Raw genomic sequence first — 14168 nt, forward strand, 5'->3', positions numbered from 1 at the left:
CCTTGATGATCAATCAGAGTAGTGCAGTGTGAAAGCCGTCTGGCCCATAATCAATCAACACCACCGCACATTTTCCCTTTCTTCTGTCTGTCTCTGAGCACCAGACACCACCACCGCTCTCCCACCACAGTAGCAGCACTTGCACCATCTTTCTCTTTCTCCCTATCTTCCACTTTGTGGAACCCCCTCTTTTTCTCCAATCCTCTAGAAATGTGAACAGAAGGCCATGGTTCCCCGCCTGCCGACGCTATCATTAGTATGATGATGTTGCACTTCCCCACCGCTGATCATCTGCCATGAATATCTTTCTTGGGAAAGATAAATTATCATAGTCCCTGTTCCTGAATTGTGTATGTTTTTGTGCACAGCACCCTGTGGCTACAACGTGACTGCTCTGAACGGTACGATTTTTTCACCCGGATACCCCAACGAGTATCCGGATTCACAGGACTGCCTGTGGCTCATCACAGTGCCACATGGCCATGGAGTGTACATCAACTTTACACTGCTCCAGACTGAGCCTGTAAATGACTACATTGCAGTGTGGTAAGTGCTCAAAACTGATCACACCAAAAAAAAAAAAAAATGTCTCAAATAAGAAACACAGAGCTCTCTAAAGATTTCTGACCACAGAACAGAATTAATTATTGGGGAAGAAGAAGAAATATGCAAAATAAAATGACTGTGAGATCTAGGACTGCATCAACCATTTGACAAAGTTGATCAAATTCAATAGTAAAAATAGTTACCAGTGAATTAAAAACATTCAAAACCTTGAGTCGACTCCACTTCACACATGGCACAAGTATCAGCCAATCTCGTCATATTAACAGGAAATAGGAATATTATGGCTGTCTCAATAAAATTATTAATTAATTAATATATTTTATAAAACCATATATACCAGGAAAAGCACTGCTTCTGAGAGGTTTCTGTTGTTGTGTGACGTTGACCTTTTATGAACATTATTATAGCACATTTATTGCTTTAAGCATGTTATCTGACATGTATATAATCAAATAAACTAAACTTTATGTGTTTTACGTTAAACTTCCAAGAACAAGCATTAGGAACACCACAATTTTGCTGTAAAACACAGACTTGGAAAATAATTTCAAAGAAACATTTAAAATAAAAAAATCTAATTGTCTATGTGTATATAGACTGGTGAGAAATTAAATGGGGGGGGGCCTGTTTTACCATGAGGGCATTTTGCTGGAGTAGTTTGAGTCTCTCTAGACGGAAGTAGTTGTAGTTCTTTTGACTGATCACCTTTATCCTATGATAAAGCATTTCTATCCTTATGCGCGGTCTGTCTGGAATCTTATGAGATCTGTTCATTCTGAGATTTAACATTATAGTTATATCATACAAGCCATTTTTATTCCATTCTATCTGACACCCCCACTTATGTGGATCAGAAAGATGTGTAGCATTGAAGAAAGCGCAGCATATCCGAGCCCTTTCTTAGTTACGTAGGCCATTAATCTTCAAAAGCCATTAAAAGAGTGGGCTACTCTGTTAAGTCATCATTTTTCCTGGTTTTCATTCAACATGGCCTGTAATGAAATGGCTTCACATGAAAGTCAGCACAAAATCCAGCCATAGATTTGAAAGCAAATCAATTTTCTCCAACCACTCAGGGGAAAAAAAAAAAAGCAAGGCGTTATTAAACTATTTAATGCAAGAATTGGGAGTAATGCATTTTCAATGTGTGCTCGCTTTCTTGCAGGGACGGACCAGAGCAAAGCAACCCACAGCTTGGAATCTTCAGCGGCAATACAGCCCTGGAGTCAGCATACAGTTCTTTCAATCAGGTTCTTATCAAGTTTCACAGTGACTTCTCCACGAGCGGATTCTTTGTCCTCAATTTCCACGGTTAGTTTCTCTTCTAAATGAAAAATATGTTGCTACTGAACCAGTACATATCATGCAAAGTCTGCAGGGAAAATGGCTAAAACACAGGATTCATCTTCTTATCTGACATTCAATAATGCAGCTACCGGTTCTGATGACATCAGCATTTTTTTAGGATTAGACTTGTCAGAAAAAGACGCCTCTTTTGCGCTTCATTTTGTTCATTCGTGTCAGAATATGTAGGCATGTGTAAACATCAGATAAAAGGGCTTGCTTTCCTTACATTTTAGCAGAAAGAATATGCACGCTAAGTTCTCTAAAATTTCTATCCATAAATTTCCTTTAACAGCAGTGGTGTTCTACAATAGTAGTTTCGGCTGTGAATAAATGGCATGAATGTAAACTTTATGGTTTCTATAGTAACAGCACATTCATATGGACTTGCAGGTGTTCTAATCATATATAATAAAAGCTAATAATAAGCCGATAAAAAACTGTTGTTTAACATGGATAAACTTTCCGGAGGTTTTGATATTGCTTTCTGTAAGACGTTTGTAAAGGATCATTTCTGCAATAACGATTAAAAATAACGGTTTGGTGATCTGAAGTCCAGCTTCAGTGTACAATATTTATATATACAAGAATTTCACATACTGTACTTGCATGATATCCTGACATATTTTGTTATGGAAGCAGCTTGAAATAAAGTTATGAAAAAAAATGAGGCAAAATATCTCCTGTCTTCTCAGCTTATCCTCTGAAGAAATGCTCCCCTCCCCCTGCCGTGGATGAGGCAGAAATATTGTATGAAGATGGAGACTATGAAATAGGTATGTGACATAAACTATATTTAGCTGAATGCAGATAAGGAAATATGAAATCTTTTCAGGGAAGAAAGTTAGTTCTGGCAGGACTAACAGAATATGTGGCACGTCTATGGATAAAACTTCATGGAACACAACACGTGGTTTCCTCGCCACACTGAGTTACCAAAATCAACCTGTAATGTTAAAAGCTACCGAATCTAGTTTAATTTCGCCTACAGAGGTGAACCAGCCCGAGCTTGAACCCTAAGCCGAATCAATTTCCTGTCTACACACAATTTGCTTCACATTTTAAAAGGTGTTGGTCATTTAAACGCTCAATAAAAGTTCTTTTTAATCCTCTCTTATCATTTAATCAGGCATGAGTTATCTGTTGACAAAAAAGAAATGATATATTTGGCAAAAATCATACAAAATTACAGAAGGGAAAAGATTTGTTTTTTGCACCTGATTAACAGAGGAATGTCAAAAGGTTGTTACTGTTACATTTCAGGTGACATTGTAAGATATCGCTGTTTTCCTGGGTTCACCTTGGTCGGCAACGATGAGCTCACCTGCAAGCTTAACTCCCACCTACAGTTTGAAGGCCCTCCTCCAGTGTGTGAAGGTAAATGGAAACAAATTACACGGTCAGGTTTGAAAACACATCGAACAAAAGTCCCTGCTGAGTTGATTACATTACAGACATCACTGCTGAAAATAAATAAATAAGAAAAGGAAACACACAGGAAGACGGCAAAAAAGGTCAGAGGCCCTGAGTGCTTTGTTGTCAAATGGCTCTAGACTGCTTGTAAGAAGCTTCACTCTCAGTAGACGATATAATACAAGGGACAAGGAAGGAGAATAATAAAAGGATAGAGCCGGATTGAAGTAGACTGGTATTAGATCTAGCAAGAGATAGAAGAGAAGATGAACTGTGATCGTGGAATGTTCAATCCCAAAAGCATTTATGGGCTATCGTGAGTAGTAATAGTAGGAGTAGTGATAGTACTACTACTACTACTACTACTACTACAACTAATAATAGATGAACTGTGATCGTGGAATGTTCAATCCCAAAAGCATTTATGGGCTATCGTGAGTAGTAATAGTAGGAGTAGTGATAGTACTACTACTACTACTACTACTACTACTACTACAACTAATAATAGATGAACTGTGATCGTGGAATGTTCAATCCCAAAAGCATTTATGGGCTATCGTGAGTAGTAATAGTAGGAGTAGTGATAGTACTACTACTACTACTACTACTACTACTACTACTACTACTACAACTAATAATAAAAATAAACATCTTTAGAATATTACACAGAATAAACATGGATGTGGTAGCTTAGTGGTTAAGGCATTGGACTACTGATCTTAAGGCTGTGAATCCCATGTCCACCAAGCTGCCGCCACTGGACCCCTGTGCAAGGCCCCTAACCCTCAGTTGCTAAGTTGTATAAAATGAAATACAATTAAGTCACTCTGGATAAAGGTGTCTGCCAAATGCCAGGAATGTAAACTGTATTCATGAAAGCACATTTACTGAAATGTACGGAATATCATGCTTTGTATGTCCCAACAGCTCAATGTCCTGCAAATGAGGAGCTGTCCAAGTCCTCTGGAGTAATCCTGAGTCCAGGTTTCCCAAAAAATTACCCCAACTCACAGACCTGCTCCTGGATCATCAAAGTGTTGCCCTCCTACACCATTTCCATTTATGTGGAGTTGTTTCAGAGTGAAAAGCAGTTTGATGAGCTGGAAATCTTTGATGGTAAAAACATATTACATTACCTCATGAAAGGAATAACACAAGACAGACTGTGCAGTTATATGAAAATAATGCACACCAGTGGGACGTGATGCACAAAGTGGAATTCTGCTACCACCCGAAGTGCATTATTTCCGTATAACAGCATGGTCTGGAATGTGCTATTGCACTTCTACAGCGATCTGACAACTAATGCAATGTTTAATTTATTAATGAAATGACGCACTGAGTATTTTAACGGTTCATAGTTAGATTTAATGTTGTTGAACATCTCTCAACAAAAACAACCAAAACAACAACGACAAAAAATAACCCAGCATGTCATTTTATCAAGAAACTGGGAAGTGGAAAACTCTGTTCTATTCTCCTGGGCTGGAATACTTTGCAGAATATAGTGGTTTTCAAATCGCTTACAACTAAAAATCCTTCCAAATTTAGTTTTAACTGTAATTATCAACGGATAAAAATGCCCAATGTATTTATAATTGTAATTATCGGCTGTTGTGGTATACCACAAATAAAATACGTATTGCTTATATATTGTTACATATTATATATTATACAAATTAATATTATTTTATTAATAAAATAAAAAAAAATAAAAATAAACTAATTAATAATTATTATAATTAATAATAATATTTTTTGTTTTATTTTATTTTTATTTAGAAATGAATGTTTTTAGTGCATTGGAACAAACTAATTGGAAAAGGCGAATATCATCACTCTTATTGGGCACTAACAATTGATTTTATATTAAACATTAGCACTGCCCATTAGTATGTTTTTAGATTGAATATGTTTGCATGTAATAAAACATTTGAAGTCTGTATAATATATATTGTGTCTGTGAAAATAACAGTGATTAAAGTGTAAAAATAATGAAAAAAATCCTGGCCTTCAAAAACTTTTGACAGTGGACATTTAATATTAATATTTACTTTGTAATATTTTGAATGCTTATTTAATATATTGAATGTATTTCACAGTATGTAAAACTACTGTGCAGCCAAATCTATGTATGTATGTAATTGCATTACGGATAAAAAACAATCACATTCCACAGTAGTGAAGTTTTGTTTCAATCTTTGACACTGTGAGTAACTCGTATCTGAAATATTCCATTTTATTGTGCTGTCTTGCAGGGCCATCTGGACAAAGCCCGTTGTTGGTGGCGCTTAGCGGAAACCACTCTACGCAATTGAACTTCACAAGCAAAACGAACCAGCTTTACCTAAGATGGTCAACTGATCATGCCACCAACAAGAGGGGCTTCAAAATACGCTACACGGGTTTGTGCATCATTAAGATTTGTTTTAGATCCTACAATGTAACTTACAGATGTCTTGAATCCAAGACGTCTTGCAGTGAGTACAGAATACACAGTGTCAGGTTGGAGCACTTATGAAGTCCTCCGCTGCTGCTGCTGCTACACTGGATGTAGTTTTGGATCAGAAAAGGCAAGAAAGTCAACTTTTTCTAAGTTAGCGCTCATTAGAGTAGGAACAGATGTTTTGTACCTTCAGGGTGCCACTGATTGAGTCTGACATAATAGAGGTCAAAGATGCTGTAATGATTTTCACTGAATAGTTTCTGTGCCTCATGCCTCAAACTGACATTTTGACCAATGGCCAAACTTGATATATAATGTGCGATGGCTGGTGGCAGTGATTAATTCCATTTTCCCTTTTTATACGCATACAAAACATTTACTTCTTTTCGAACTCTTTTTCTTTTTTACTTTTGAACTTGCAAGCAATATTTTGCTTTGTGGAATGAGAGGTGGCCAACAACAATAATTTCACTGCAGGAAGCAGTTACTTTTGCATAGAGATTTAGCAGCCCCAATAAATTATAATATGGGAAGGCCTCCAAACAGCTACGGGCTACACTTTGAACAATGAGCAAGCATTGAACAGCAGGCTGTAATGCATGTCTATCTCATTTTATCTTTACAAAACTCTGGTGGGAGCAGAGGCTCAGCTCGTTCTGTGGGGGATTTTCTTTCCATTTTAAACACTCCATTGGGATTTTTTTTAGATATCAAAGTAAATTAGAAGGCCATGCTGCATGTGATTTTTTTTTTTTTTTTTTTGTATGTATAAAGCCTAGTTGCTCTCTGTCAAGATTCTGTAAAAGGCATCAGCCCAGTTAGCGTGATGTTGCATTTGATTTCAGTTGTCTGTGGAAATTAAGTCCAAGTTTCCCAGGGTTTATATATTTCACACCAAGATGAGTCAGTTCATAAGCACGTTTCATAAAGTTTCAAGACATGTAGATTTAACAAAACTTCATTCAGTTGTATTCTGTAAAACCCCCCCAGATTAGTCCTCATTCTAATCATACACACTTGCCAGCAGTTACAGAAAGATATTATTTAAGATGATTTATAAATAAGCTTTAAACCTTTTGGGAGTCTTTTAGTACATTTGGTATGCGTTGCTTTTTTAGAATATTAAGCGACTTGTTCTCTTTAGTATTCTTTCAGTCTCTATAATTGCTTTAATATTACTTCTGCATTTTTAACCTGCAATAATCTCATACAGCAGTATGTTTTTTTTAATACACATAGCGGCATATTGCAGCATGAGTGCACCACCCAAGAACGGCGGGATCACCAACAGGACAAAAGAGCGGCCAGGCAGCCGAATTCAGTACTACTGTAATGCAGGCTATAGGCTTGTTGGTCAGCACAATGCCACATGCCAACTCCATCCGAATGGACTCTATCAATGGGATGCTCCAGCACCACTTTGTCAAGGTAGTTTCCTTTTATCTGTTATTATGGCTTTGCTCTATCCTGATCATCCCTTTGATCACTGCTTTCAGGAGTAGTTTCACCCTGTACTACTAGTATATATGTACTAAATAGTCCCTAGTTTTAATGTTTTGTTTTCTAGTGATATTCCTGGTTTATGACCCCAACTTGACAATTAAAGATAAATATTGAATAAACCCCTGCTAATTCCTTTGTGAAGCTGTTGCTTTAATCAGGTATCCTGCATGTAAAGGCCTATTGTATATGTCAGTATCTGCGATCTCTTGGGCCATCTCATTACATACTTCAGTTAAAGAACACTCACTGAGATCATGAGTGTCCTTCATCCGAGTGTTGGCTATAATACCGAGATTGAGACAGAAATGTGATCCGTGTCTCAGTCTTAATTTTATTTTCTATGCTTCTCTCTTGATCAAGTTTATTTTTAACCTTCAGCCTGGGTGTGAGTGTAACCAACACACACCCCCACACACACAACCCTCTGCCCCCCAATCCCCCTTCCACTTGGTTTCTGGCCCACAAAGTCACTTCTCCCCTGGCCACTGATGCAGAAACTGTCCTTCTCCAAGCTTCTCTATGTAGTCATTATAGAAAGGACAAGCCAGCTGAAATAGGTTATATATTTGCATAAAGGTTGGAGATGGGTGAAATTTATGCAGGGCTAATTATTTCATGGGATTGTTATGAGTGCATGCTCGGGGGGAGTTTATGTTTGGTAATTACCTGTTTAGAGATTACAGAGAAGAAGTGTAGCTTATGTGGAAATGCATGTGCAATCACACATACACAAGACAGAAACAGACACTCACCCTCACAGCTGTCTGCCTACAAGGAATTATAATGTAAGTGGTCCTCCCATCATCTAGTTCTGTCCCAACGTGGTTGTAATTTTTAAGTGTCTGTAGAAGGGTATTATCATCAATCAAGACAAAATCATGTTCAGCATGTTTTGGAGAAAATATCATTTGTAGCACTCGGTCTATAAACCCAGCATGTATATAAAATGGTGAATATCACAAATGTAATTTACATTTAAATCATGACCTTGAAATATTGCCAAATCTTGAATATCATTTTTTTGTTTTAATGTGGTCTCCACTGTGTGTTTGTGAAACCAGCCATAGCACAAACACACTCATATGTATGTATGTATGTATGTAAGTTTGTATTTGTGTGTGTGTGTGTGTGTTCATGACATTTAATCTCAAAGCCAAACCTGGAAGCAAAGTTCAGAAAGCAAACGTTTCAAGCAGGACCAGCCATTACGGGTAGTTATGGAAAGGTACATGACTTTTCGAAGAACTGGAGGTTATGGCATTGATATTTTCCCCTTATTTCAGAGCAAGTGCACAGAGCCAGAACGTGAGCTAATTAAAGCCAATCATTTCTTTAAACAGCAAGAACAATTCATTGCATTTGGTGTAACAGTCAATAAGGCCAAGGCAAGGACTTGAGACATATTTGTTTGTTTGTTTGTTTGTTTATGTTGGTTTGTTTTATGGCCTTTATAGGATCGGATCTGCCACAGTATCACTTTTAATTGGTGCCATCACTTTTACCCTGAGCAGAGGAAACATCTGTTTGCCTGTTTGCATCTTCAATTTTTATCTCAGATCTGACCACCCTCTCTAATTAGGTTTCATTATGCATACAGCAGATGTAGTGTGGAGTAATGTTTTGAACTTTGCTTTTCTCACGTGTGCACAGCAGGGTTGGGATGGGTAAGAAGATGGATGGACAGATGGATACTCAAGAACTGTTGTTATTCCACCATTGTTCCCTAAAATAAGTCCAAATAGTATGTTCTTATTGACTGAAAGCAGTAAGGAACATTGAATAGGACTGAGGGATATTACAGGAGAATGTATGGGGACTGTCATATTCATGTCATACTGTCATGACTATTTGTCTTTAATAACTCCAAATAATGTGTTCTTATTGACTATAAGCTGTATAGAAAATTCTTAGTGATTTTGCTGTACATATTGAAGGTCAATATGTTTAACAGTGGTCTGTTACATTTGGCAGCCATTCTCCACTGCATTGTAACAATATACTGTGTTTTAATTGATAGCAATATCATGTGGTGTCCCAGAAAGCCCGAGCAACGGCTCCTTCCATGGGCTACAGTACACTGTGGGCAGCTCTGTGAGGTATGAATGTGACGAGGGCTTTTGGACTGAGAATACCACCCTGCTTTCTGCTGTTTGCCTAGAGGATGGCACCTGGAGCAATGCGGCTCGTCCACCTCGCTGCTTACGTGAGCCCCTTCTTCCTCTTTTTCCATCTCTATGCCAACAGCATGTTCAAATTTCCACCACTTAATCGAGCGGCCTCTCTCAACTCCATCCTCTCCATCTGAGAATGGTGTAGGGCAGGTAATTGGCTAAAATGACTGATAATGACTTGATTTTTACTCGTTTGGTACTAAAACCAGGTAAAAGCTATGATGGGGCATGTCCCTATCCTACTTTTCCCTCATTCTGACTGGAATTAGTGATGGCTTCTGTAGCTGATATATGCCTGGAAGCTGATAATGGATGCACATGTTGCAGCAGCAGGTCAACGGCCATTAAAACTGACGTTTGTAGGAAACAAAAGGCAGCGTTTGGTTTTAAGGCTGGCATGAACTCATTTTCTTTGGTAATTGCATTATTATTTATGTAAAGTGAGATTTGAGAGAGGTTGGACATGCCAAAAAGTCTTTGAAAGTATAAAAAGTACCTTTGAAACCATCATGTTCCCATTGTGTCTTAAAAGATTTGTTCCTTAACTGCAAGGTCTCTTACTGCATCAAATCAGAAACTCCATTAGTTTAAGTTAGAACTCAGTCTCTTATTAACAGATGAATACCGGGTTAATACAAATGTATTTGAAAAAACTCTTGACAGTGAAACAGATAATATTTCAGCTTTCTGAGGAAAAAAGTTCAAATATGTAACATATCTTTCGTAGACATGCCTTTTGCAATACGCAATTTCCCAGTCTTAAGCTTTTCCATTAATGCTTTCCTGGCTTTATCCTGCAGCGATTCAGTGTCCCAACATCGAGAGTATGCTTTCAGAAAACATGGTATGGCGCCTAATCTCGGGCACGCTGAATGAACTCGGCTCTCAGATAATGTTGAGCTGCGTTCCTGGCTACTACCTGGAGGGCCAAAGAACTATCAAGTGCTTACCAAATGCAACCTGGGAAGGACTGGAGGGGAAGTCAACTTGCAAAAGTAAGTATGCACTGCCCCAACACACACATGTATACTTTCACACACTATCTGCAACAAAAACTGAATAAATAGGGGCTTTTTGGTCTGACCCCTACATCACTGGACTAGAGCCATCATAGTACTGCCACAGCAGCATAACTGCTATAGCTAGATGGACAGACAGACAGGGCTCTCTTTTCTTGTACTGGGTTTTGGATCACATCTCCCCTGAGAGCAGGAAGTCCATGCAAATCTAGTTATTCCAGCTGATCACCTATATCCTATGATGACATTTCTATCCTTATGGAAATCATTTCTTCCAGGATGACAATGTCCCTATCCACAGGACACAATGACCCACTGAATAGTTTGATGTATGAAAATTATTCAAATCATATGCTATGACCTTTGCAGTCACCAGGTCTCACTTCTAGCAGAATCTATTTCAAGGTTCTGGCCTGAAAGCTTGTCATGTCCCAACACCTTATTACAGCAATGTGTTGTTCCTGGCTGTAATTTGTTCCCCATCTACATATATGTTTACATTTCCCCACATATCTGTTTATACCCCCGAGACAAGATAAGCAGACAGCACACCGGTGATTGCGTCTTCAACAGAACGTGCTGTAGCTAATTAGAGAATGCAAAGAGAGAACCTTGTTTATATGGGAAACCCATGCATCCCACTGGTCCACTGTTGCAGTCTTCTAGATAAACTCCCTATTGCTAATAATGGATACATGCAAGATTATATCTTTTAAGCAATATTAAAATGCGTGTGGACTGCCGAAGGGTTGTGTTGAATTTAAAATAATATCGCTGTGGTCTGGTGCAGAGTGTTGTTACAACTGCAGAGTTCAGATAAAGTTCAGATGAATGGAAGCTAAACGAGAACAGACTATAAATAATGGGCACTTGTCTGATGCTGAAAGTTATGAAAGCATTCTTCCATTTGGTGTTTACTGCATCTGCTAATATGTTTTGTGCTAATTCTATTAATTAAATTGCAGAAACCTTGCTTGATCTTTCAGTAAATAAAAATGCATTAACCGTGGAGCTTAGAAGTTCTCCCCCTCCCTTTCCATGTATGCAGCGGTCATGATAAGCATAAATAGCGCCTAGTGTTAGCTCTCATTAGATTTCCTGACTGTGAATTGTTCCAGCTTGCCTTTGTCATTTGCAGTTATCTCCTGTGGGGAGTTGCCTTCTCCTCCTAATGGTAAGAAGATGGGTACACTGACGACCTTTGGTGCCACAGCCATCTTCATGTGCAATACAGGCTACACGCTAGTCGGCTCCCACATGCGCGAGTGTCAGGCCAATGGCCTCTGGAGTGGAGTGGAGATTAAATGTCTGGGTAAGAGAATTCTATATGTGCAGGGGCTTTAGCATTTTAAAGGCATATTTAGGATCTAATGGTGCATTGAGGGAGTTCAGAAGCGGTTTCCTGAATAATAAATACACTACAGTATTCTATCTGCCATTAGTATAGAAGTCTATACATTATTATAGTTTACTATATTTTAAAGGGCACATGCAAGAATAGTTAAAAGCAACTTATGTAATGCTTACAAATAGTGTATTTTGACATTTCAGGCACAATCTCTGACTATTCCCATACACTAATAAGAGAATTCTACAAGCTTATTTATTTAAAGCTTACACCACTGTTAAAATGTCCAACATGTAATTGCTATTGAATCTTTCTCCCTTTTTTAGTTTGATACAAATATTTTTTTTATTATTATTATTTTTTAGAGAATAGCAAAGTAAAATATGACTAGTGGAATATATTTTTTTGTTTTGTTTTGTTAAAGTAGAGGTAGTAACTTGTTATGGGCATTATATATTATATATTATCATTGACTGTATCAGAGGGACACTTAATGTTTAAAACTAAAATTAATAACTGTGCTTTGCTACCTCGTAGCTGGTCACTGTGATTCGCCTGACCCCATCACTAATGGCCACATCAGCGGCGATGGCTCCAGCTACAGAGACACAGTAGTATATCAGTGCAACCTGGGATTTCGCCTCATTGGGACCTCAGTGCGTATTTGCCAGCAGGACCACAGGTGGTCAGGTCGAGCACCTGTCTGTGTTCGTAAGTGTCCTCTTGAAGCTTTTAGCTGAATTTTCACTGATTTTTGAAATGTCACCACTTCATCCTTAAGCCAGAGGAACATTAAAATGAAGGCTGAGTGGATCCCTGGGCTTTGATTATAAAGTTTTAGTATGCTCATCTTGTATGTTCACTTATTTAATATAAACAGGAAACATAAATTTAAAAAAAAAATTTCCTTCCCATTAATTCTTTCCATACTCAAAAAGGTATGTATAGGATGAGGCATACATACACATGATAGGGATTTGTTTTGGGTGCTTTTTTAAATAATATGGTATAACTGATATAAAATAAGTAAAATGAATAAATAAACTAACTTTTCTTTGATTTTACCATATACAACTTTTCTTGCCCATAGTACTAATTCATTCCAGTGCTCTCCTGGCTAATGAGTGGGAAATCATACACATGTTGACGGTTAAATAAATGAAGCCTTGATGTATCTGAACTTCAACCCTGAACTCAGTACCAGTGTCAGTATAGTCTCCACTGTGGTTCATGGCAATAATTATAGGCACTGGAAAGTTTGAAAAGTCCTCTAGCTTAGTGGTCAGTGGAGTTTGTTACACTCCAGGGCTTTTTGGATGCCACTTCTACCACTTCCATATGCTTAGGGTAAATATCAGGCTCAGCCCTCCTCCTCATGAGTCTTAGGTTTTCATCTCTTCATTTTTTTTAGTAAAAAAAATTTGAAACTCTGTGTTTCATATCATGGTTATTCTGCAACAAGCTGTTTACTGACTGTACATAATATAGAGTAACTGTACTACATTCTGACCTTTCATTGTCATTAACAGCCATTACCTGTGGCCATCCTGGAAACCCAGCTAATGGGCGGACGAATGGGAGCGAGTTTAACCTCAATGACATGGTAAACTTTACATGTAACACTGGCTACGTGTTGCACGGAACCGCTCGGGCCCAGTGTCGTATGAATGGCCTGTGGAGCAACCCACTGCCCCTCTGCAAAGGTAAGAGAGTTTATGCACCTAAGACATCTCAATAGATAGTTTCTTTTTATTGTTTTTTTTTACTGTTTTTAAATCTAACAACTGTAAGCTGGAACCTGATTATCACTTTAAAAGGTTATGTGACTGATGTGCTATACTGGATTGGGTGGCTTAGGGAAATATCTGTGAGGCTGTAAATTAATAAGTTGCAATACATAACAGATTCTGGTTTTCTGTTATGTAGGATGCAAAGTGAGCCTCCAGCAGACCCTCTGACATTAACTGGGTCTACCCATGCATGTCTTGCTATACCAGTTCCATCACCAATGTGCAAACACAGGCATTTGCTGGTGCTGTGAAATATGCAAACATTTCCCAGCTACATTTTGAAGCAAGTGAAATGGAATAGTTACGGTGTCTAAGTTCATTTGTTGGTTTTATTAATATAAAAAAATTCAGCAGTACCTTGCCCAGAGAACGTAGCAGAACCAAGGATAACCTTTGAACTTGAATTTTTATTCACTTGGCTCACTGGGGCACTGGGGCAGATGGCAAAACAAAGACAAAACAAAAAAAGATCACAGCTTTCCAGCTCCCCTTCACTTTCTGCTGCTAAGCATCTCACACACACACACACACACACAAACACACACACACACTCTTTGCAGTCACTCT

General features: G+C 38.2%; 1 protein-coding gene across 5 annotated transcripts in view; it reads left to right on the forward strand.

The window, feature by feature from the left end:
- Positions 1 to 14168, forward strand: part of csmd1a (CUB and Sushi multiple domains 1a) — a 331961-nt gene that overhangs the window by 292178 nt on the left and 25615 nt on the right. For all 5 annotated transcript variants that reach the window (XM_058386490.1, XM_058386491.1, XM_058386494.1 and 2 more), the window contains exons 43-54: positions 369 to 546; positions 1733 to 1878; positions 2607 to 2687; positions 3175 to 3288; positions 4252 to 4440; positions 5583 to 5729; positions 7010 to 7198; positions 9291 to 9476; positions 10245 to 10439; positions 11602 to 11775; positions 12349 to 12522; positions 13341 to 13514. In XM_058386490.1, the coding sequence (XP_058242473.1) occupies positions 369 to 546; positions 1733 to 1878; positions 2607 to 2687; positions 3175 to 3288; positions 4252 to 4440; positions 5583 to 5729; positions 7010 to 7198; positions 9291 to 9476; positions 10245 to 10439; positions 11602 to 11775; positions 12349 to 12522; positions 13341 to 13514 (1947 nt within the window). The remainder of the gene's footprint in view (positions 1 to 368; positions 547 to 1732; positions 1879 to 2606; positions 2688 to 3174; positions 3289 to 4251; positions 4441 to 5582; positions 5730 to 7009; positions 7199 to 9290; positions 9477 to 10244; positions 10440 to 11601; positions 11776 to 12348; positions 12523 to 13340; positions 13515 to 14168) is intronic.

This window comes from Hemibagrus wyckioides, linkage group LG03, assembly GCF_019097595.1.
Source record: "Hemibagrus wyckioides isolate EC202008001 linkage group LG03, SWU_Hwy_1.0, whole genome shotgun sequence".
NCBI lineage: Eukaryota > Metazoa > Chordata > Actinopteri > Siluriformes > Bagridae > Hemibagrus > Hemibagrus wyckioides.